The 25508-nt window shown below is 39.6% G+C and overlaps 1 protein-coding gene across 1 annotated transcript in view; it reads left to right on the forward strand.

The window, feature by feature from the left end:
• The first annotated feature begins 987 nt into the window (after nt 1-987).
• Nucleotides 988-25508, forward strand: part of cdk5rap3 (CDK5 regulatory subunit associated protein 3) — a 30284-nt gene continuing 5763 nt past the window's right edge. The window contains exons 1-11 of the mRNA XM_051918990.1: nt 988-1095; nt 7537-7582; nt 8096-8227; nt 16203-16303; nt 17837-17885; nt 17970-18148; nt 18280-18416; nt 18511-18658; nt 19505-19606; nt 19735-19816; nt 24314-24402. Coding sequence (XP_051774950.1) covers nt 1090-1095; nt 7537-7582; nt 8096-8227; nt 16203-16303; nt 17837-17885; nt 17970-18148; nt 18280-18416; nt 18511-18658; nt 19505-19606; nt 19735-19816; nt 24314-24402 — 1071 coding nt within the window. The 5' untranslated portion in view covers nt 988-1089. The remainder of the gene's footprint in view (nt 1096-7536; nt 7583-8095; nt 8228-16202; nt 16304-17836; nt 17886-17969; nt 18149-18279; nt 18417-18510; nt 18659-19504; nt 19607-19734; nt 19817-24313; nt 24403-25508) is intronic.

Raw genomic sequence — 25508 nt, forward strand, 5'->3', positions numbered from 1 at the left:
GCAAACTGCTTTAGGCTAAATACAGAGCAGTGGTGTGTGGATCCACCAAGTTAGGTCTTCATGATGATTGTGGCACTAAGCTGTCGCTTTTTTCTAGCTAGCCATTCCTTCTGACCACATTGTCAATTAATGGCTCTGCTGTCCCATTTACTGAGAACCGCGGAATTGTGTTGTGCCCTGACTGCTGACCCAGCAAGATACACGAACCTTCTTATCAAACAAAATAACTGTTTTGCTTTAAAAGCATAGATTTTAATATTAATTCAAACAAATTAATAACATAGGTATTCATATTTAATGAATCACAGTACAAAAATAATTTTAAAAAACGATAAGTGACAGATTAAAATGTATTTTGAGAAAAGATGTTACATGATGGAGAAAACTGTTTTACGCTTTTTTTAAATGTATAAAATAACGTGAAACAATCAAAACTGTATTTGTTTTCAGTTTATACCGTGTAATATCGACATCATTGAGTGAAATTAGAGGAGTGCAATTAAGAAAATGTTTCATAACTCAAGTGTGCTTTAAAAAAAACACTTTAAATCTAACAGGAATAGCCCTTGTTGTCACTTTTCAGTATTTGTTACAGAGGAGCCCACCCCGGCCAATACTACCAAATCATGAAAAGTCAAACTCTCCTCGCTCATTAAGAAGGTCAGAAACAGGCTCTGATCAGCCCACTCTTTTATAAATAAAGATCTGTTGCCGGACAATATATATTTGCAACTCCAAATTATGCAGCAGTGAGGAGGGAAATAATGTTTAAATACGATTTTCAATGAATCGAGCGCATCTGTAAAGACAGACACATAGCTGCTTCACCTGCAATCAGTGACTGAGACAACGCCCTCTCGCTTCAATTGGATAACGGAGAGAACGCAGCGCAGCGTTACACTGCCTCATTGGCCATCGTACAAACCAATGCTCGCCTGCCATTGGCTGCAAGTGATCCATTGTGCTAGTTGATTGGCCATCGTCATCGTCATTCGGCAACGTCATAGAGTGTCGCGTAAACTCTGGCGACGCCGAAAAGGGCTGGCTTAATGCTACTTTTATAAATCGTCAAAATCTGGTCTGATCGTCATGCAGGTATGATCTTCTGTGTCTTATTTCAACCTTTGAGGACTGAATGAATGAAAAGGAAAATGCGGCATTTCAGAAAACTTACTTTGAAGCGCAATATAAAACGCAATATTTTTAAAGCCTTGTATGAAACAAATACAAACGAAGTCTGACAGAGTGTTTATTCTTTTTTTAAATCCTACTAATTGTCATTCGCGTGTCTTTTCACAAGCAAGTGTTGCAAGTTAAAATGCTAGACGTCACCAATGCTGCCCAGTGTTGAGGGGAGTTACTTTATGCAAATATTCACGTACACGCACTACTGCCATGAACGTTGTCACTTTTTTCTATTGACAATATAAAGTTTTCCTTCCAGATTCCGAAAACACGTTTGTTAAGTTAAATGTTGGCTGTCTGTTGTCCCCTGGGTGAATCAGTATGCGGGGTGACCCTTCGCAGTCGGGGGTTGGATCCTGCCTTGCACCTTATGTTGACGGCAAATATGGGTTGGAGAACACGTAACGGTGCGTTACTTTGTTATTAGTGAGACGGGGGCAATCCTGCAAACAAACTAACCAGCAGTGTAAGGAGCTTTAGGTTTGTCAAAGCAAAAGGGATGTGGGATGTCAAATTCAGATTAAATAGCTAGTGGCTTTTGTAATTTAGATACCAATTACTGCTGTCTAAATGAACACACTTCATCTGCCATTGTTTGAATTAACTCTTTTTAATATTCAGACATCTTATAAGAATGTCCGGGGTTAGCACAGTGATGGGTCAGGCATTCATGATAAGTTTGTTCAGACACTGTACGTCTTTTGAGCTCAGGTTGCTTCTCCAGAAGAACACAGCGTTGAACAAACCGGCTAATATGGACTGACAGAACATTTCCAGCAATGTGCAGCACTTCCAGCACCATGAAAGTTCTGTCTTCTTTACCTTGAACATCTGTAGTACGATGGTGTTGTACTGTTAGCCATTATGAATGTAGTGAGAAGTCAAGCAAAATGTCACCTTTTATTGGCTAACTAAAAAGATTACAATATGCCAGGGGCCTGAGTTGCCTCGAAAGCTTGCATATTGTGATCTTTTTAGTTAGCCAATAAAAGGTGTCATTTTGCTTGACTTCTCACTTGAACATCTGGTATTTTTGAGATGAGGAAAACCGAACATAAGATCAAGGTTAATCAAAAAAAATTCTGGAGATGAATTGTAGTGTTACCTCTTAGGAACTCCAAATGTATTGTCTTATGAAATTCTTACTTGCCTGTCCATTTAGAACAGTTGACTATAATTAAAAATAACAACACAAACACAAACGTATACATAGCATCAAGCCTGGATTAAGATCACCACAAGCCCCCAAGTGGCTTAGCTCTTTAACAGAGAGCTGAGTATATTCTCAACAATGCAGCACCAGGTAGTTTAATAGCACAAGGTATTTTAATAAAGTATCTATCTATCTATCTATCTATCTATCTATCTATCTATCTATCTATCTATCTATCTATCTATTTCCCACTCCTGTGTTTGGTGCGATGACTCGATTATTTCATCTTGCTGGGAAAGTGTGGATTGGTGAAAAAGCCTCTGGTAGACACAAGGCCCTGGTCACACACACACATATAGCATACCACATATAAATATATTTATATATAGTGACAGGTGAACAGATGGCAAGAGAGCCAGCAAGAATAGTCGGGGTACCAGTTGGGCTACTCCATTTAATCGTAGGCACATTTAGTGCTTCTGTGTGCACAAGCACTATCAAATTTATGGTCAGTTCAGCCAGCTTCAGGAAAATATAAAACACAGTATTATTAAAGTGTGCTCCATCTTTTTTGCCTGTTGGTTCCTGAAAGGGTGGCATTGGTAGAGCTGCTGCCTCGCAGTTAGGAGACCCGGGTTCGCTTATCGGGTCCTCTCTGCGTGGAGTTTGCATGTTCTCCCCGTGTCTGTGTGGGTTTCCTCCCACAGTCCAAAAACATGCAGGTTAGGTGGATTGGCGATCCTAAATTGTCCCTAGTGTGTGCTTGGTGTGTCGCCCTGCCCGAGGTTTGTTTCCTGCCTTGCGCCCTCTGCTGGCTGGGATTGGCTCCAGCAGACCCCCGTGACCCTGTAGTTAGGATATAGCGGGTTGGATAATGGATCGATGGTTCCTGAACGAGCCCCCATCCTCTGGTGGAGGCTTGTTTTTATAATGTCCAGACCAGAAGGAGCGGAGCCATCTCAGGGTTGAAGGCGGGAGTTAGGCATCATCCTGGGGCTGCCTGTCAAGACTGTGGAAGGGAAAGGAGAGTGTCAGCGACGGCTCTCCCTCTCTTCGAGGGTGGTACTACTTACCTCGACAGACCCAGGAAGATGTCCCCAAGGCTCACACATGTGAATATATATACAGTCAAAGTAAAAAGTATGTGAACCCTTTGGAATTATCTGGTTTACTGCATGAATTGGTCATAAAAAGTGATCTGATCTTCATCTAAGTCACAGGTACTGATATACACAATGAGCTTCAGCCAATGACACACAAAAAATTCTACTCTTTCATGTCTTTATTTTACAAACGCATTCAACATTCACAGTGGTAGTGAAAAAAGTAAGTGAACCTTGGGATTTAATAACTGGTTGACCTTCCTTTGGCAGCAATGACCTCAACCAGGCGCTTCCTGTAACTGCAGATCAGACCTGCACATCGTGTGGGGGGATTTGAGCCCATTCTTCCCTGCAGAACTGCCTTCCATATTCTTTGGTCGTCTTCTGTGTATGGCTCAATAGGATTGACATCTGGGCTCAGACTGGGCCACTCCAAAAGACGTACTTTGTTCTTCTGAAGCCATTGTGCTGTGGATTTGCTGCGATGTTTGGGGTCATTGTCCTGTTGCATCACCCAGCTTCTTCTGAGATTAAGTTGACGGACAGACACCCTCACATTATCCTGGAGAATTTGTTGATAAACTTGTGAATTCATTTTCCCCTCAATGATGGCAAGCTGTCCAGGCCCTGATACAGCAAAGCAGGCCCAAATCATGATGTTCCCGCCACCATACTTTACTGTAGGGATGATGTTTTGATGTTGATATGCAGTGCCCCTTTTACACCAAATGAAGTTCTGCTTGTTCCTCCTTAATAGTTCAATTTTGGTTTCATCACTCCACAAAACATTTTCCCAGCACCGTTGTGGAGTGTCCAAGTTCACAAACTTCAGGTGTTCAGTAATGTTCTTTTTTAATAGCAGTGGCTTCCTTCTTGGTGTCCTGCCATGGACTCCTTTCTTGTTCAATGTTTTGCATATAGTTGACTCCTGAACAGAGATGTTAGCCAGTTCTAATGACTTCTTCGAGTCCTTGGCTGTCACTCTAGGGTTCTTCTTTACCTCAATGCTGACTTTGCGTTGTGCTCTTAGGGTCATCTTGGCAGGGTGCCCACTTCTAGGCAGAGTAGCCACAATACCACATTGTCTCCATTTATAGACAACTTGCCTATGAGTAGACTGATGAATATCTCAAATCTTTGAGATGACTTTGTAACCCTTTCCAGCCTTATGTAGATTAACAATTCTCGATCGTAGCTCTTCAGACAGCTCTTTTGTGCGAGGCGTGATTCCCATCTGGATATGCTTCTTGTCAAAAGCTCAAACTCAAACTTTATTGTGTTTTTTATCAATCAAAGTCATTCCAGGCCACACCTCTGAACTCGTTTCATTCAATGGACTCCAGGTGTGTGAAATTCTGACTGCAATGAGCTTTTTAAAAAGTCATTAGCTTAGGGTTCACTTACTTTTTCCAACCTTCAGTTTCACAGTTTGAATGATTTATTCAATATGGTCAACAATTCTCTGAAAATCTGTGTATCTTTAGATATAGGAGACTGTGTTTGTTCATTATTGTCACTGACATGAAGACATGACCATGTTTTATATGGGAATTAGACATAAATATAGAGAATTCCTAGGGGTTCACATACTTTTTACTTTGACTGTATATATATGGCCTGTGTGTGTATGGAGCAGTCTGCTCTACTTTGCTCATGTTCAACCACAGCCACTAGCTGGCATATACATGCACTCTTACATTTTTTCGACACTTCCATGCACCTTGCTACGAAAGACCTGTCGTCCGCAAGCGAAGTCACACAATAACAATGTCGTGCTACTAACACAGATGAAGAGACACAATGTGAAAACGAAGTAAACACCACGGCTCTACAACGTGCATATGAAACGCCTCAGCAACGGAGGGCAAGGCTTGATGTTTTCACTAAAAACATTGTCTATCTGGAGGTATTTTCTCGAGACATGCCAGCAATACAGCCACGATATGGTGTCGCCAGTGTATTCTTACAAAAGCCAGTGGGGCAGCAAGCACAGGTGGGTCCATGTCCACTGCACTGGTAAAACTGGTAGGGAGTCTTTGGGTTGTTTTTTGTCTCAAGGACCACATGCAGCTAGTGCATATATATATGTATATATATATATATATATATATATATATATATATATATATATACACACACACACGTACGTTTATTATACATTATTTACAATAATTAGTGCACACACAACCCCAAAACTCCCCCAAAGTCCAGGCCTCAACAATGCCTTTTCCTTACTTCAGGCTGTCTCCTCTCCTCCCGAGCTCCGTCTCTCTTCCTCCAGACTCAAGCCATCGAATGGAGGGAGGCGGCCCCTTTTATACACACCCGGACATGTTTCTGATGCCTCCCGATTAGCTTCCGTCGGCATTCCCAAGTGTGGCGGAAGTACCGATTGCGCACTCGGAAGCACTCCGGGTGTCTCTGGTCTTCTCCCCCCCCAGCATTTCCGGGTGTGGAGGAAGTGCTGAGGGCCAGGGCTCCTCAGGCATTGGGGCGCCCCCTGGTGGTGACCACAGTCTCTATAGGGTTGAGCTTCTAAGCTCTGTTCCCATGGTCCCCAAAGCCACCAGGGCAATCGCCCCCTCATTGTCTGGAGGATGCGTAATCCCTCCTCCGGTCCTTCTGGGCATTCCGGCTGGGTGCCACCCCCAGCCGCTTGCCATTATATATATATATATATATATATATATATATATATACATACAGTAATCCCTCCTGTATCGCGGGGGTTGCGTTCCAAACCCCCCCACGAAAGGTGAAAATCTGCGAAGTAGAAACCATATGTTTGTATGGTTATTTTTATATTGTCATGCTTGGGTCACAGATTTGCACAGAAACACAGGAGGTTGTAGAGAGACAGGAACGTTATTCAAACACTGCAAACAAACATTTGTCTCTTTTTCAAAAGTTTAAACTGTGCTCCATAACAAGACAGAGATGACAGTTCCGTCTCACAATTAAAAGAATGCAAACATATCTTCCTCTTCAAAGGAGTGCGTGTCAGGAGCAGATAATGTCAGAGAGATAGACAGAAAAAAGCAAACAATCAGAAATCAATAGGGCTGTTTGGCTTTTAAGTATGCGAAGCACCGCCGGACAACGCAGCTGCTAGGAAGGGAGCAATGTTAAGGTAGCCTTTCAGCATTTTTTTAGAGGAGCGTCCGTATAGTCTAGTGGTGCGAACAGCCCCCCCACTGCTCACACCCCCTCCGTCAGGAGCACAGAATGTCAGAGAGAGAGACAGAGAAAAGCAAACAATTAAAAATCAATACGTGCCGTTCGAGCTTTTAAGTATGCGAAGCACCATGCAGGAAGCATATCGCTTGACAAAACAGCCACATTTAAGCCCAGCAAGGAAGAGAGCAATGTGAAGGTAATCTATCAGTGTTTTTTGAGGAGTGGCCATATCTTCTAGGGGTGCGAACAGCCCCTGTGCTCACAATATATTTGAGGAGTTTTATTTAATGCGTAATACGTGCTCTGATTGGGTAGCTTCTCAGCCATCTGCCAATAGCGTCCCTTGTATGAAATCAACTGGGCAAACCAGCTGAGGAAGCATGTACCTGAAATTAAAAGACCCATTGTCTGCAGAAATCCGCGAACCAGCAAAAGATCCGTGATATATATTTAAATATGCTTACATATAAAATCCGCGATAGAGTGAAGCCGCGAAAGAGGAAGCGCGATATAGCGAGGGATTACTGTATATATATATAAACTGATATACTTTATATCACTGCTGTATGTCAAAGTGTCTCTGAATAAATTCATTTTTTTATTCTCCACAATATTGTAATTTAGTTCCATAACATATGCTGTGGTTAAACTCTAATACTGAAGATGGTTCAGGCACTGAAAAAGTGAGATATCAGGAAAGCAACACAATCCACCCCACTTACACTACCAGTAGTTATTATCAGTGCCACCGCATTCCTGGCCTGAACAAGTAGATGGAAACTGAGATGACTGAGTGAGTGACTGATGTGCTCATTTCTGTTAGCCATCTCTTTATGGCCAGTATAAAAATGAATAGTTGATTTGATTGTTGCTAGTTTGACTTTTAATATTAAAATGAAAAATTGTTACTTGTTTCAGGACTATCAGAACCTTCCCATTGACATCCAGACCAGTAAACTCTTAGGTAAGAAATGACTTTTATTTGGCAGTAACACTTTCTCAGTTCAATGACAAGTAAAGATTAACTGAAAGAAGGTTGACTTCCTCCCATAATATGTGCAGGTACAAGGAATTTTAATTACAAGTACAATGCTGAACAATGCAATGTGATTTAGAAAATGATTTAAGGGTGTATATTGACCCAGTATCTCAGTATATGTATATAAAAATGCTAAGCAAGTGATTTTATGTTTAAAGACTGTTATGCTAGTGAGACTTTATCTGTAGCTTTTTGAGCAGTTCTTGTCCCAAATATAAGCAAAAGCATAAAAATTCTGGTGGTCTTACTCAGACAGGTTGATAGAAGCCACTAACTCAAAGAGTTACAGAAATTAGAAACACGCTAATGGATCAAGTAGTTGAAGTGGAAGCCTTTTAAAAATATTGATGGGATTTTGCTATTGGTCAGCTAATTAGGATTACAGTAATGCAATTGTGAAATTTCTTACATGGGATGCATTTGATTTAATCTTTGCAGACTGGTTGGTGGACAGGCGTCACTGCATTTTGAAATGGCAGACGTCATTGGTGACTATCCGGGAGAAGATCAATGCTGCCATTCAGGACATGCCAGAGAATGAGGAAATTAAACAACTGCTGTCTGGATCGTGTAAGTGTGGCATGTAAACTTCCCATAGTGCATACTGTGTGTACAAAATAATAAAAAAAAAAAAAGATTTTTTTAGAAAAGGAAAGTGATGGCTTTATTGCTCATATTGCTTCTGTATGATTTGTAATCATCATAATCTGTACAAAATGAAAACACATGATAAACCTTCCAGCTCTCTGAAGCTCCTTTTAATCTCAGTTATACAGTAGTTCAGATATGTCAAAGAGTCAAGTGTGCAGCTTCATAATAAAAGGATGAAGATATAAAAACGTCTTGCATAAACCAGAAGAATCCATGCAAGACGTACTTCACAAATCAAGACACACTGGTGTTAAAAACAACTTCTTGCTGACTGCTGTCAATACTGGTTTAAGTGGATCTTAGCTGAGTACGCTATCAATGTCTGGCTGTAAGCAGAAGTTAAACAGTCCTACGGTTTAATTTGGAGGGGAATGTCACCATAGCTATACCTTAACTGCTTTTCACATCACTTGTAACTTGATCAGGAGTTAACATCTGGCCTAAAAATATCTGAGTTACATGCATATACTAAAACATGTTTTTTATATATATATATATATATATATATATTATTATGGGGCTTTGCCCCTTGCTTGCTTCGCTCGCCAACCCCCTGGCCTGTGCTACATGTTAGCCTCTTTGCAGTTATGTTGCTCGCGTATCGGGATGCAGATGTACAATTTAAATAGATTTTTATTTTCATGGGAATTGTTACATATGCATCAACGCAGCATATAAGTAAAATGACTTTTTCGAATGTTTCACTCTGAGATTTGTTAATTGCCTTTTCAAAAGCTTTTCTAACCGGAGACTGTTAACGTTTTAATACGAATGGCATATCAAGATCACCTTTGTTGTCTAATGTTATCCCCTGAAGATGTACTATGTTACCTTTCTTGGATACATCCTTTTTTCTACAGTAATTTGTGCGTTGGAAGACCGGACGTTGTTAACAGTTGTAGATATTCTGCGTGATATTGTAAGTTGTTGTTTTCATCTTCCGCTTGATCACCACCAACTGTTTCAGCATATTTAACCAATTTGCCATGAAACTGTTTGACATTTTTGGACGCATTTAACCAATTTGCCATGTAACCAATTGACATTTTTGGTGTTAATTCGTTTGACTTCATCGTTTCTCTGTGCTAGGATTGCCCGTGTACTCATTTTTTCTGTTGATAACCCTTCGGGATGAAATTCTTCAATAAGATTTGGACATATGTCTTCTTTAATTGGGAACTTAACGTGAGGAAAACGTTAAAATGTATAAGAGCTGAGGGAGCAGGAAGTGTGTCTGACAAAAGCATTCACACGAATGAGAGGTGAGAGGACATTGGTCTTGTTTGAAAATGGTTGAGAGAAGAGGGGGACTTGAAAAAATCTCAAGGCAAAAGTCTCGTCTTGCGGGACTTGAAAAAATCTCTCTTCAAAAAAGTCTTGTCGCGTCTAAGGATTATTACTTAATATATATATTATATTCATACTGTATATATTATATTCATATATATATATACACTGAGAGAGAGAGAGAGAGAAGAGGCATAAGAAAGTTTGCACTTCTAACCTTTAAGCCCAATTTAATGATGGTCATTCTTGGGGATGTTTTTCACTTCTGATCTGAGGATGGAAGCAGAGAGTGTGTGAGTGTGTGAATGTCTGTGTTACTTTGCGATTGTTTCCCTGCTAAGCTTTCAAATCAACAACAGCAAACACTTGCCATGCTCACAAGTTTGACAGTGTATATATGTTTATGTAGTGTCTTTCTGTTGTGAATACCATGGCGAAGCTCTTCGAGCTTTGTTAAAGTTGTACATATTTATGTTTTACATTTGGAGTGTATCAAACAGTGAGTGAAAAGGAAAAACTGAGTGAGCAACCTTGGGGATTTAAATTCCCTTTGCCTTAACCTGTACGCCACATTTCCTGCCTGTGCACACTGGTAGTTAGCGTGAAAGGCTAAACAAAGTTTAAAAGGAAGGGACTGACCCAAATTACAACTCAAATCTTTTACCCTGTAAACTAAATTAAAGAATCCATCCATCCATACATCCATTTTCCAACCCGCTGAATCCGAACACAGGGTCACGGGGGTCTGCCGGAGCCAATCCCAGCCAACACAGGGCAGGAACCAATCCTGGGCAGGGCGCCAACCCACCGCAGGACACACACACACACACCCACACACCAAGCGCACACTAGGGCCACTTTAGAATCGCCAATCCACCTAACCTGCATGTCTTTGGACTGTGGGAGGAAACCGGAGCGCCCGGAGGAAACCCACGCAGACACGGGGAGAACATGCAAACTCCACGCAGGGAGGACCCGGGAAGCGAACCCAGGTCTCCCAACTGCGAGGCAGTAGCACTACCCACTGCGCCACCCCAAATTAAAGAATCCCCTAAAGTTAATTACATGCCAGCTTATAATATGAACGTTTTTCTATTTACGCATTTGCATATCTGCAGCTAGAATGTGGTAGGTCGATTAGAAGTTGGCAGATTTAATGTGCTCTTCATCTTCTTACTTAATTTTAATGTTGTTGCTGGTAGCTGTAGAGAATCCTGCCAGTACTCTAGCAACTGAACACGGGTACCACAGAATAAAGAAAATATTAGCTATAGAGCAGTGTTTCCTATCCTTTGTGGAGTCACAACACAGTTTTTCACATGGTTGTGACCCACAGGGTTTGCCCCTCTATGAATTTAGCACTCTCGTCTGAGTGGGGTGATCTCCCTGAGTGAATCGAGTGCAGCTGTCAAAGTGTGAGGGTGGGGATGATTGGTCCCACACAATCACCAGAGTGTTAGATGAATCAAAAGTGATTGCTTTTCCTCTTTGGTAAGCACAAGCATCAGAGCAGGGCATTGGGAAGGTTATCCAAGACTGGACACAATCCACCTCCAATGTCGTCACTGTGAATTAAGTGCAATCATCAGACCAGTGGATGGGGTCTCATCCAGGGTCTGCTGCGATCTACCACTGATGCTGGAGCTGTTAATTGAGTGTGATCATCGAGGAGGTGAGCAGGGGGCAGGGTTTTGGCCATGGCCCACCTGCAATGCCGCCACACCACACAGGTTAGGAAACTTTGCTATAGAAAAAGCTATTAGTTAGAATATACATGCATGGGAAATCGATGTTTTATACTCTTTGAAATTGGAAAAAATCAAATATTCAGTTAGAGGATCTGTACAGAATTTTTTCAAAACCTGGCAAGATCTAATCAATAATATCTTAGAATACGCTCTTAATGCACCGAGGAAGCAATTATCTCCACATTTCTTTTTCTTCTCCATTTGTCTCTATTGCCCTATTAAACTCATCAATTTAGGTATGTCTACAAGCCTTAAGTTTTACTCTGTTGGCCATGCTCTCTCTCTCATTGGTGACTTGTTTTCAATCCTATCTTTTGTAAAAATTGATCTATTTGTATGGAATGATTACAATAAAATTAATAATATTAAAAAAAGAATATGCATATCTTAAGTCAATTAATCATATTGTACATACATAAACAGTCTGCAAACAAAAGTCTCAGTACCTCATACACCTGACCAGCATCTCACAGAACAGCCACTTTCATGAGATATATGCACTTAAACACTATTGTGTGCGCAATGATAAAATGGTCAAGGCATCATGCAGGTTAAGTTAATAGTGTGCCTTGTACCAATTCACCACCTTCCACTGACCAGCGCTAGTAGGCTCTAGTTAGTGAAGAGTACAGACACCTTAAGGAGATCTCCTGCAATGTCAATACTTTCGGTATCACAGAATCGGTAGTAGCCATCACTTTCTGCTATACACCATCACACTCTTGAGCATTACTGAAGCCAAGGTAAATAAAGGTTGCATGAGGCTCTGGTTTATACTTTTTCTCTAGAAGTTTCTGTTTCCATTCCTTCCTCAAAGGACACTCTTAATCAAGTGTCTAGTCCTGTCCATCTCACTGTCAATCAAGCCAATAACCCCGTCCCACATGAGAAGCACTAGCAGGCATCTTTCTTTTTATCCGCCTTGTGAAGTGTTGTCTGAAGGAATACTCTCTCGAAAACTGGTCAATTAAATGATTTATAACACCGTGATATGATTTTAAAATGTACCTTTTGAGAATCCCAGAGTTGTCATTTTCTGGCTTTTGAGGGCTTTAAAGGGTTAACAGGAGACTGAAATATTAATCAGACGTCTGTGTATTCCTCACCTTGGTTGTAGTAACTCATTTTGGCCAAGTTCTTTGTAGGTGTGATGATTACATCCTAATGAAAAACTAAAAATACCAGAATACTTCAGGGGGCAGTTTAGCTTGAGCTTGCTGCACGACTTAATTACTAAAAAGCTCTCAGCCTCCCACATGGCAGTCCTCAAGGGAACTGAACAAAACTGCATAAATGGGCTCTGCTGTATTTCATCTTAGAGTCACAATAAGATGACCTGTGGGTGGAAGCTGACTTCAAATCCTAATGCTTTGCTTTATTATTTGTCATTATTATCACGTCTTTGGGGACAGAAAGTAACGCAAGAGGGTTTATCTTACATTACTTTTTTGCTCTTTTATCCCACTGCTGTGAGAGATGATTGTCACTTTGCCCCAGTAGCCTTTGCTACCTATGTGAAGTGAGAGGATGCCCTGAGATTTTTGATTGGACAATGTTTGGCCACATAAATGCCAAAAAAGTCTTGTGTGACCCAAGAAACAATTTGAACGCCACAGCTCTGCCATTGTCAGCTACTGTAGTTTATGTTGTACAAAAGCTCTCAACCCAGGATCTGGTGTCATTGGGGATTTTTAAGTGAAAGCATAAGGTTTTGCAGGATTTAGAATCAATTACATTTTGGAAAAGAGATTTCAGGCCAACTCATTTCAAACAGCAGTCATCATCCATGTGAAAAAAATGCCTAAAAAACAACTTCACATGCAGTTTCACTATGTGAATGTGAACATATTAATTTCAAACATGTGAATGAAATTCTGGCCCCACTATGAGCCACAAATATTTATTGTGGGGACCTAAGGAATATATGCACATGTAGAAAATATCTGCTCGGTGTCTTCATTTCGTAATGTCATCTGATAGAGTTGGAATTTTTGTATTCCATCAATGATTGGCATCTGCCACTTGTTTGGGCATTAAAGCAAAAATGTGAGAATTGCTCTCTTATATGTGGTAATGACAGGTTCACATGACGCCTGTAGTCAATCTTCACCCTAAATTGATGGCTTCCTTTTAGAAAAATGTTGTAGTGACCTTGTTTTGAGTATGCAGAACTTGTTTTCTATTACTGAAATGGTAGCATTCATAGTTGTACTGTGACACTTGGGCACATTCTTACTTACAACTTATTTCATCATTATTAGACAGTATGTTGCAGTTACTAAGGTACTTGACTTTAAACCTCCACCAGTTCAGTTCCTCCCTGTATGACCCTGAGCAGGAGATTTAATTTGCCTGGGCTCTCTAACTATAACAAGTACCTGTGGACACTTGTAATAACATGTCCTGATCAGGTAAGTAATCTTAGATACAGATAAAGCCAAATACCCAATAATAATAACATTAAACAATGCCATTCTGTCTTGTCATACCCACACGTTTCTGTATAACTACAGTTACAGTGGTCTTGGTCTAGTGTCTCTTAGTCCTGTGTTTTTTATCATATTTCACCACACAGAGATGTTTCTGCTTTTTTCTAAGCACACCGTTTTGACATGTTTAACTTTTGTTCTTTTAGTATTATCCTACAGTATATAACTGTTTTTGTAGTTTTAAAATTGTGAATGCAGCAGCATTAATAACAACATATTAATTTATAGCACATTTTCATACATGAAAGTAGTTCAAAGTGCTTTACAATAACAATGGGTAAACAATGTTGCAACACAAAGTAAAAACTAAGAAACATTTATAGCTAAAAAGTTACTTATAATAGTTCAGAACCAAGGCTTCAAAAACAAACAAGCCAGACTAGGCTTGATAACTGAATCTGTCTTCCAAAATAAGCCTCACCCCAGGCAGCCATACCCCAAACTCAACTGGCAGACTTCAAGGCCTGCCCAGACCCAAATAGGACACTGGCTAAAAAAAATACTTTAAATTTTCTGCAATGAAGAAAAATATCACCTAAGGGTGAGGATAAACAGAAAACCCTCTGGCTACAGAGGAAAAGGTGTAAAAAGAATCTTCATAAATAAAGTTTTTATTTATATAAACAAAAGAGGAACTAAAAGGGTTTGCCCAAAAAGGTGCTCCAAAGCTAATAAGTCCAAATTGTAATCAAATAATAAATATCCCTAAAGCAGAAGCAAAAATTCATAAACCTAAAAAACAATCCAAATAATCCATATTAGTAACTGAAGGTTGTAAACCGGATATGGACGCTGGGCGCAGGGCGCATCGAGGCACACGCGCACTGCAACGAGCCCGCCACAGAGAAAACCAAAAAGGTTGTAAACCAGATATGGACGCAGGGCGCTGGGCGCATCGAGGCACACGCGCACTGCCACGAGCCCGCCACAGAGAAAACAAAAACGAGAGGATTCAGCGCATATGTGAATCACATTACGGTATTACAGTACGGAATCCCCAGACATCCAAACTACACGGCGTAAACCGGATATGGACGCAGGGCTTAACTTGGTGTGCTCCACTCTGCCAGCAGTCGGTGTCAGCAAAGGCAACGGAATCACGTCTCCACAAAATGAGACCGCTTTACTACAGATATGTGTATGTAATTAAATGACGGTTCCTCAGATGCACCCACCCTCCATGATATGTCATCCATCCAGGACGGAACAGAAACTGATTGCCATTCTTGGATTTCCGATTCGCTAGCGAATCGCAGGCTTACTTATATACATAATAGCCTGCACTCTACAACATCAGTGATTATCTGCCGGGGCCAACCCTTACACCAGAATATAAAGGCAGAGGGAGGTCCCAGCAGCGGTGACGCCAGGTTGGGCCCACCTCTAGGGGTTGCACCCACAAAACACAAGGAATATAGGAAAACAACCTAATAATATTTAAACATAATATTAGCAAAAATTGCATAAAACATGAAAAATAATTCAAAAGTAACAGAAAAAGAATATATAATTATCCACCGAATAAACCCTGGCTAAAACATAACAGAAATGCAGTTTGTAATTGCCAATGTCTAATTAACTAGTTTTCAATCCATATACTAATACTTAACCCGAAATATCAGTAGGAAAATGTAAGCAAACAACATAATATTCAGCACAAAACTGTGAGCATTTCTTGCCGACTGTCTTGGTGCTAATGCACTGCTATTTCCTTTCTGACAAAGAAGTTTGACGTTTGTATGACTTTTCTCTTTAAAGTCACTTTAGTAAATGGCTTTTGAGTGGATGTATAATGTTGTGGACCTATGAATGCACATATTTTTACTATTTGTTATGCTGCAAGTCATAGGAAATAGTTAATTGCACAACTTTATTAGACTATACGATTAATAGGCAGATAAATGTCAGAAAAAATATGTACATGTGATTTATTATCTTGTCAGTTACTTATACTAATATTTCTCCATTGTAGGTGTTAATTGTAACATATCATCAAACTGTACGGCCTGCTGCCAAAGTTGCTTGCAACCCATTAGCGTATTTTGACCTACTGTATTTCTGTGTGTGTTTTTATATGACTGGGGGGCTTTGCTTCTTTTTATTGCTGTTTTCAGTAATCTGATGCCTCAGTTACAGTGAAGAATACTGTTCTTCCAGTTCTTTTTATTCTGAATAATATTCAAGGAAGTTCACCTTTCATCACAAGGTGTACAAGGGAAAGGTGCAGCAACATTCTTTGGTGGAACAAACTTTATCAGCTGCTTTTATCACGGTGTGTCGGGTTTCTATTCTTTCTTATCTGATATAAATACAGTGCTAAAACCTGAAATAATACTAAAGTTAATTCTCACGTGTTTGCTTATTTCTCAGATATCCATTATTTTCATTGTTTACGAATCATTGACATCCTTAAAGGAACAGAAGCCTCCTCTAAAAATATATTTGGAAGATATTCTTCTCAGCGAATGAAGGTAAAATAAACTCATGAGAGCAACACAGCAGACATCCTCATGTTCAGTCCTGGAGGGCCACAGTCACTGCAGGTTTTTCTTCTAGCCCAATTTGTTAGTTAGAAGACAGTTAATGCTGCTGAAGCAAATTACTGCTCAGGTGCCAATCTTTATGCTTTTCATTCAAGCACTTCTCAAGGTTCCCAACTCTTATGTGCTTCTTTTAGTCTTAAAACTATTTTCATGCCCTGTCATCTTATAACCCATTTAATCCAGACGAGGGTCCTGGGGTGGTGTGGGATTGGGGTTGGACTGGAGCCTTTCCCGGCTAGAATATGGTGCAAGGTAGAAAGAAACCCTGGACAGGCCAACAGTCCATCTCAGGGCAAACACACACACACACACACTAGGACCAACTTAGTGTCACCAGTTCACCTAACCTGCATGTCTTTGGACAGTAGGAGGACACAAGGGCACCCAGGAAAACCCATGCAAACACGGAGAGAACATGCAAACTCCATGCAGGGACCGGGGATGTCAACCCTGGTCTCCTTACTGGGAGGCAGCAGCACCACCACTGCCCCACCGTGCCCCATTATACCATTGTGTTCCCTGTTTTTAATTGCTTGTTTTCTTAAACAGCCGCAAGTTAATAATAACATGCAAATGTGAATTTCCCATTGGGATTAATAAAGTATCTATCTATCTATCTATCTATCTATCTATCTATCTCAAATGATAAAGGAACCAGCAACTCGCCATTTACCTGTGTGTTCATCATGAAGTATCTGTCCATCCATCCATTTTCCAACCCGCTGAATCCGAACACAGGGTCACGGGGGTCTGATGGAGCCAATCCCAGCCAACACTGGGCACAAGGCAGGAACCAATCCCGGGCAGGGTGCCAACCCACCGCAGAACACACACAAACACACCCACACACCAAGCACACACTAGGGCCAATTTAGAATCGCCAGTCCACCTAACCTGCATGTCTTTGGACTGTGGGAGGAAACCGGAGCGCCCGGAGGAAACCCACGCAGACACGGGGAGAACATGCAAACTCCACGCAGGGAGGACCCGGGAAGTGAACCCAGGTCTCCCAACTGCGAGGCAGCAGCACTACCCACTGCGCCACCGTGCCGTTTCTGTTTCAATAAAATATTTGGAAAGAAGTGCAATAGAAAAAAGTGAAGGATGGTTCAGCTCATAAAACTTTTGCATGATATTCTTAGGAAAGAACAATCAACAAAATAAGAATGACCTGACATGGCAGAATGAGAGTAATAAAATTAAATAACTAGCTCTGTTATTGGCAAGGACTGGATTCTTATCAACAAATTAGGCTGGAAAAAAACCTACACCACTTGAGAAACCCTGAAGCAGTAGATTTCATGACTGCGTAATCTCAGCTCCTGATGTCACTCTGTTAAAATTTTAGCCTATAATGGATGCACCTTGGGCTGTTTTCCGTCATACTGTTCAACATTACCTGAGTGATTTTCATGAAGCATGACACTATTCATTTATTTGCATTTTTCTTCTTTTTTTTAGGATTGGCAGGAAATTGTTTCTCTTTATGAAAAAGACAACACATATCTAGGTAAGATAAAAACTGGTGTGGACTGAGGTTATTGCAAAGTGGTTGCCTGTCCTTATTAGAAAACCTGTAACTTTGTGTCTTCAGCGGAGGTGTCAAGCTTGCTGGTACGCAATGTGACCTATGAGGTGCCTTCATTAAAGAAGCAAATCAGTAAATGCCAGCAGGCTCAGCAGGAGTTTAGCCGGAAAGAGTTGGAATGCCAGAGTGGGACAGCAGATATGAGAGACAAGTTCTACAGCTCCTGCAAGCAGTATGGCATCACGGTGAGAAAAACCTGTTGAGCAAATAAAATAGTGCAGCCTTTATGAATGGTTTCAGTGTTTTTTATTTACTTTTCAGTTTCAGTTAAATGTAAGGGTATTTACCTTCTAATATATATTGTGTTTTTATGCAGGGTGACAACATAAAATGGGAGCTGCTAGCACTGGTGAAGGATTTGCCTTTAATTCTATCAGACATAGCCAAAGAAACACAAGGGCTTTCTAAGATAATTGAACTGTATGCTGCCTTTACCAGCTTTGTGTGTGAATGGTAAGCACGTCTGTTTGGTCTCATTATTTACAAATGGTGAAATTATCATCTTGTGTTTAACCATTGTAGTGTCTTTTTTTTTTCCTCATTCAAGGTCAGAGGAACCAGTGTTGCCTATGCTGAGATACTGTCAGCATAAAGGAAACACAACCGTTTATGAGTGGAGAACGGGGAGCCCACCCAGTGTTATTGAGAGGCCACTGATTGAGGGGACACTTACAGACACTGTTGCTGAGGATAGTGTAAGCATTCAGAAGGCGGTCAAATATACAAGTGTTGAGTCTTTTGTGTTTTTGCAAGGGGTAATCATATTTTTAGAACCTCAAATTGAATGGGGGTTGATTTTGGAAATTGCCAGTTGCATACTAAAATATTTGAGGTACAACTTTCTGCCATTTATAAATTATTTTTGTTTATTGTGTCAGAATAATTTCAATATGGATGCCAAAAACCCCAAAATCATCAATCATGTTATCATTGAATTCCTAACACTAGCGAACAATATGCCTTTAGATGTTCATTCTTGCCTACTCGACACAAACCAGGATCAGTGCTATGTGGTGCAGTCAAGACATGGACTGCAGAATGCCATCATAGAAGGATATCTCTCAAAGATGACCCAACATTGACAAACTTTTAGTGCATCATAATGGATAATTAAACAGTGACATTCCATTAGGGTGTAGTTTTCTGTCAGTGGAATCCACTCATCATAAATGATTAAGCATCCTGCCTTGTGCCCTGTGTTGGCTGGGATTGGCTCCAGTGGACCCTCGTGACCCTTTGTTCGGATTCGGCGGGTTGGAAAATTGATGGATGGATGGAAGATCTGTACATATGGTTTGCCCTGTACATTGTCTCCATTGTCTTCCATGCCTTGAGCATGGGAAAGGTGCTATATAAACAAAATGTACTATTAATATTATTATTATTGCTATTATTATTATATCCATAGAAGAATCTCATGAAATACAGACTAGAAAGTGAATTTTATAATTGGGGATAAGATTTGAATGCATCACTATGACCCAGACTGCAATAGACTGGCAACTTATCCTGTTTGTTTTTCTTTTTTTTCTCTCTCTTAGATTGACTGGGGAGACTTGGGAGGTGCTGCTGATGCAGTTACTGTTGGGACAGATTATGGCATTTCTTTGGAGGACGGTGGGATTGACTGGGGAATCACTGCGGTATGTTTGCTGCATGGTGACTTTTACTGTATCGGGAGGTGACTTTGTATTACTTGTGCATTTAATCCACACAGAAAAACAGTACAGTATATCATTTTAACTTGTGATTACTTTCCTCTTTTGCACAGGGGGAGAGCATAGAAGGCATAACTTTGGGTGAAGAGAAAGATAGCACTGTGGAGATCGATGTACTGGATGCGGGCATTAACTGTAAGCTGTTTTTCTTTATTTAAAATTACTCTGTTCTAGTGGATTTTGCTTTTCTAAAATTATTTTAAGAATTGCTGTAGTGTTGCAGTCTTTTAGGTGTTAGATTTTTAAAAGAAACACATGATGAGCCATTGTTAGTGTTGTCACCTAACACAACAAATCCTAGGACAGAAGATCAAGTCTGGGCCAGGTTGCCTTGTAGTTGATTTGCTTTCTCTCTTAAGTGTTTGTTTGGACTTATTTTGGATGATCGAGTTGCCACCTGGTTCAAGGACATAATGTTACCCTAACTGCCCCTTATTTAATTCTATTGTGGTGATCCAGTACTGTTCTCTTAAATATAGTGTTATGCCGGGAATAGTTGGTTTTGTAGATGTATTGGTAGCTGATTTAGTAGTGAATGTCTTTTGACTTTCAAAATAAATAATCTGTTTTATGCTCATTAGGACACAGCTTGTACAGTCCAAAGATGCTGATCAGTATAATTTACTTTTTTTGTCATCATATTCTTATTGGAAGAAAAAAAAAACCAAAGCCAGTATCAGCTGACATAATTCATTTTGAACAGTGCACAATAATAGACTCCCTGATGGCCCCACCTTCATAGTCCCCCATCCTGTGAGTGCTAAAAATTTCATTGAAAAGTATGTAGAAGTTCAGAGCTTGCAATGCCACATCAAATGGGGAGATTTTATTTGAAATAAACAAAACAGACAGGCCTTAAAGGAATTGCATTTTCCCATTAACTTCTGTGCGGTGTACCTGATCGACTACGGATTGCCATTTATTAGTATTAATACTTGAGTGGCCATTCATTTTCATGGCTGAAAGTTGGAGAAGAGTTAAGCTATAAAAAGATGGTTTCCAGTGAGCAAACCCAAGGAAGTTAGTCATTGTCCAGTGGGAGGCCACAGCCAGCTTTGCAGCACTAGTGCCTAGAAAAGAGACCTACTAAAGAAATGAAAGATATAGGAGTAGAAAGATGTGAGGGCAAAAGCACTTAGGAGAGAGAAATGGCAACAAAGAACTAATCAGGGAAACAGAAGACCCTGCTCCAGAACTTGTGGAGAAACGGGTCAGAAACATTTAGTAACAGAATTTATAATGGGGATTGGGGTAAGGCCCATAGTAAAACACTTATGGGAAGTAAAATTCATGCTGTGCACAACCTGAAACTGTATGTTGAAGATTATGATTTTTGAAGAATTTTGTAATTTTTATAATTTTAAAAACAGTACTCCAGGATATGTTAACATGAGATGGATGATCAACATGAGATTGAATGGTGGCTACTGGTTTCTTACGGGGAAAAATGGAATAAGAAAATCCAGAAAACTGATATAGACAAAAAGGGAGTGATAGAGACTCCACGTGTCCTTAGCACTGACCTCAGTTGGAGATAAAAGAAGAAGGAGGAGCACGGAATGGGGAACGAGGAACTCCTTGACTGAAACCTACAGAGTCCTTTGTCATTAAATTCTCTGAAAGTGTTAATGCCCTTAAGTTCCCGAGGCAGAAAGGGAAATGGAGGGCTTTAATATGTGTGTCCTCTCACCACAAGTGATATGGCAGACACTAAGCTAAGTGAATTTAGTCTATCCCTTCAAACACTAAACAAGTTTGAGTTGGTATTCTATGGAAAGCCAAAATTTACCATGACTGTGGTTCTTGTAAATGCAGAAAGAGCTCATCATCAAGTAGAATTTGCAAGGAGGTCCATCACAAGCTTAGTGTGACTGCTGATTGTCAAATAACGTCTGAGGCCATTGCTGTCCTCCAAGTCTGAATTTGTTCCCTGGTGGTTTACACATATAAACTCACAAGCCTTGATGCTTAAAATTCCATGATAATTTTTGAGAGTTTGCAACCGTTTTCGTTATTTCCAGCACTGTTTCATCCTTTCCAAGACTTGGTCAGTGGCCCAATTTTATATATGACTAGCTGTCCCCTGCAGCTCTGCCCAAATAGCAGTGAAACAGGACAAACTGCAAAAGGTAGGCTGACTCGAACAGAGGCTGTGAGTGAGGAGGGTCCCGCCCTGCTCCCCACTCCTTACATTACGTTTCCCCTTCTCCTTGGCCCGCAGCCGCTCTCTCTGCCACAACTGAACTATGGTATTTAGCACGATGAGAGAAGTTACAAAATCAACCAGAATGTTCAAGCAAATTATAGAAAAAAAGCCGATCTAAATCCATTAAGTATCTCACGTGAAAAGCAGACAGATTTTTTTTTATATAATAATAATAATAATAATAATTCATTACATTTATATAGTGCTTTTCTCAGTACTCAAAACGCTATCCATACAGGGTGGAACCAGGAAGCAAACCCATATAGAGAGATGTGCGTGTTTTACAACAGACCCAAATCCATCTGGTTATTGTGATTCATATAACTGTGCAGTCTTATGCAAGGTTACTGTAACAGAAGAGTCAAGGATTATAGTCCAGAAGTAATGTCAATCAGAAGACAATTCTTCATAGATGAGCCCAAATGTATAGCTCTAAAATTCAGATATGTATAGCCTTATTCTCTTTGTTATAGGCACCGACATTGATATGTCCTAGGACATCCTTACTGACATTTTTTAGTTTACTACATCAATATGGATGAACTTAGGTGGTACTTTTTTAATTAAGCAGTATATTCAGCAGTGTACCTGTGTTTGCACAGTGTCCTGGGTTTGAATCACACCTAGTTATTGTCTGTATAGAGTTTGCTTGTTCTTCACAAGTCTGTGGGTGTTTCCTTCTCCTGGCTGCAGAAACATGGTATTTGGTTTATCAGTACCTTTAAATTGGCTAGTGTGACTGTGTGTGCCCTGTGATGGATAGCCACACTATCCAGGTTTGGTTCATGCTTTGCAACCAGCATTACCTGGATAGAGAATGTCTCCAAAAGCAGGTTTGAGAATATTAGGATAATTTTAATATATTCAGCATTTTTTCTCTCACCTAGGTACACCCCATCTACATTCAGCTTTTCTTGTTAGTGTGCACGTTGTCCTCCCTGCCATGCACATGCATCCCACCCCAGTTTGGTTCCTGCATTGCACTTCATTTTTGTTGAAATTAATCTTGGGTACCTGTAATCCTGGAATGCACAGAAATGATTGAGAAGAAGGATGAATAACTCAAACAGTCAGAGTAACATTCTTATGTTGACAAACTGTTTGCAAATACCTTCCTTATAAAAGGATACACTTAGATTTTATCATTCATTGTAAGAGCAAATATATTTATATCTTCCTTCATCACAGTGTTATTTGTCATGGGCTACTGTCACACTGATTTATGTCCCAAACTAATAGTAAAGTCTTATTACTGAAGTAATTCTCTACATTTGACCACTAGGTGGTGCCTTTTTCAAAAGATCTTTTTATAGAGACTATCTGTGCATTCCTGTTATTTTTGTATTTATTTGTTTGTTTGTTTGTTGCGGTTTATTATTAGATTTATCTTTGTAAAACTTGCACTAAATCATTCAGTTTGATATTTTGGTTTCCTTATCAATCAACTGATTTGGGGCTCTGAAGCAGCACACAATTTTTCCACAAGGTGGTAGTAAAACATACCTTTTTTGTTTGTTTTTCCTCTGGTGTTCCTTGTAGAAATACCATATTGTGCTCTTTCTCAGCCTTTAAGTTTTTGGGTTTAAATGTGTGTATTCACATTTGTCAAACTTTAGTAACTATGCCAGACTGCTTGATTTTATATTAAGAAGCAAGCAAATGAGCTATTGAATACTGACAGCTTTTAAATTTATTAAGTAGTTATTCATGTAGCTTCTCTAAAGAAGCCCTTATTTTGTGTGGTGCTGTTCAAAGTGAACAAAATGTAAGCCATTTTAGCTTTAAGGACAGTTTCAATAAAACTGTATATAGATAGATAGATAGATAGATAGATAGATAGATAGATAGATAGATAGATAGATAGATAGATAGATAGATAGATAGATAGATAGATAGATAGATAGATAGATAGATAGATAGATAGATAGATAGATACTTTATTAATCCCAATGGGAAGTTCACAATTCACAGTAGACGTAAATGAGGGGTGGGAATAGAGCCCTCAACCTTAACTACTAAGTGGTTCAGGCTGCAACTGCCATTTCTCAGACTATTGCTGAATGGTACTCCATCATCTATATGCAGCTTATCAAAAACACACTCTTTTTTTAAAAGCAATAATCTTTGGTAGCTTTAAAGCTTCATCTCTTTGTTTTGTTGTAGTTCTTCAACTTCTAGGATTTTAAGTTTATAGAAAATGTGATACAACTAAACAGTAATAGTAATTTAAATCATTGCATTACTCTGCACAGTTTAAACAGTAAACAAAAAGTCACTTTTTTTGTAGGCAGTTTCATATTTGTAAAATGGCCAGAGAGCACTTCAAAGATATGTACTCTTTTTGAACTTTAGACAATTTCCTTTTTTTTTAATGAAAAACTGCCATACTATCATACAGTCAGTGTTGATTTATTTGTCATTTTCAGCTCCTGAAGGGGTAGCCTGTGGAGAGGATGCCCTCACTCTTCTGGAATACTCACAAACCAGGAACCAGTTTATTGATGAACTCATGGAGGTAAAGTACATCTACTGCCACGCTGTACAGAGAAACTGGCTAAAAAAGCAGTGTATGCTGGCTTTCTTTCACAGATTTAACAAAACGCACATATAGAATACTTTTCCATATGTATAGTACATGGATGACAAATGGGAATTGTATTCTCAAGCAACATATATCATAAAACTATGCAACATGTAAAAACGACAGCAGTGAATATGGACATAGTAATAAACACACACCGGAAACTCCAATTTGGACAACCTGTGTAAAGAATTCAGATTTTAATTTTGATGCTGATTTGTGTATGTTAACCATATTACAGCATTTTTGTACTATATTTCTGTGTGCAAGCACTTTTACCATTTACTTCACCTCCGTTGCTTGGCAAACTTTAGATAATTTGGTATGTATTTATAGTCTCCAGTTAGTACACATGGTCAAGCACATGTTACTTGGTCTACAGTAGACTCGAGACCTAAGTTAAAGTTCTTGAAACAGAAAAGCAAGGAAAGCTAATTCCCAGTGAAGACAGATTGTTAACTCAAACACATACAATAGGTATTTTCTGCTTATATATATATTATGTAATCACTTAAGCATATACAGTAAATATTTGTACATCAAGCATTTAAGCATACACATTACATGTATATGTAGACCCATGTAAGCATACTAGTCATTTATTTATTTTATTTTGCGCTTACAGCCATTAGAGGTGTGCACCTGGCTGATATTGCAGCCTGCATGCTGCTATGCTAGTTTTTAAAGATTTGGGATTACCTTATGTCAGTTTTTATTAAATGTTGTATATTTTTCCCAGTTTTTGCAGCAGACTACTGTCATGTAGCACTTTGAATAGTGAGAAAAGCTCTATATAAATGTAAAGAATTATTATTATTATTATTATCTAACCCCTGTCTTTATTCCAAAGTATATCGCTGTTTGTGTTTGTGGACATCTGTTACTAATGTGTTTACTACACTGGGAGCACTTTATTTATAAAAGCCACAAACATTTGCTGTGATTTCATTGTCACATTTAAGCTGCTTATTAAATCTTAGTGTAAAGTATTATATGAAGCAATGTCAAACTTGGTTACTGCCTGATGTCTTTGTTCTGGC

Source organism: Erpetoichthys calabaricus, chromosome 14 (assembly GCF_900747795.2).
Source record: "Erpetoichthys calabaricus chromosome 14, fErpCal1.3, whole genome shotgun sequence".
Classification (NCBI taxonomy): domain Eukaryota; kingdom Metazoa; phylum Chordata; class Cladistia; order Polypteriformes; family Polypteridae; genus Erpetoichthys; species Erpetoichthys calabaricus.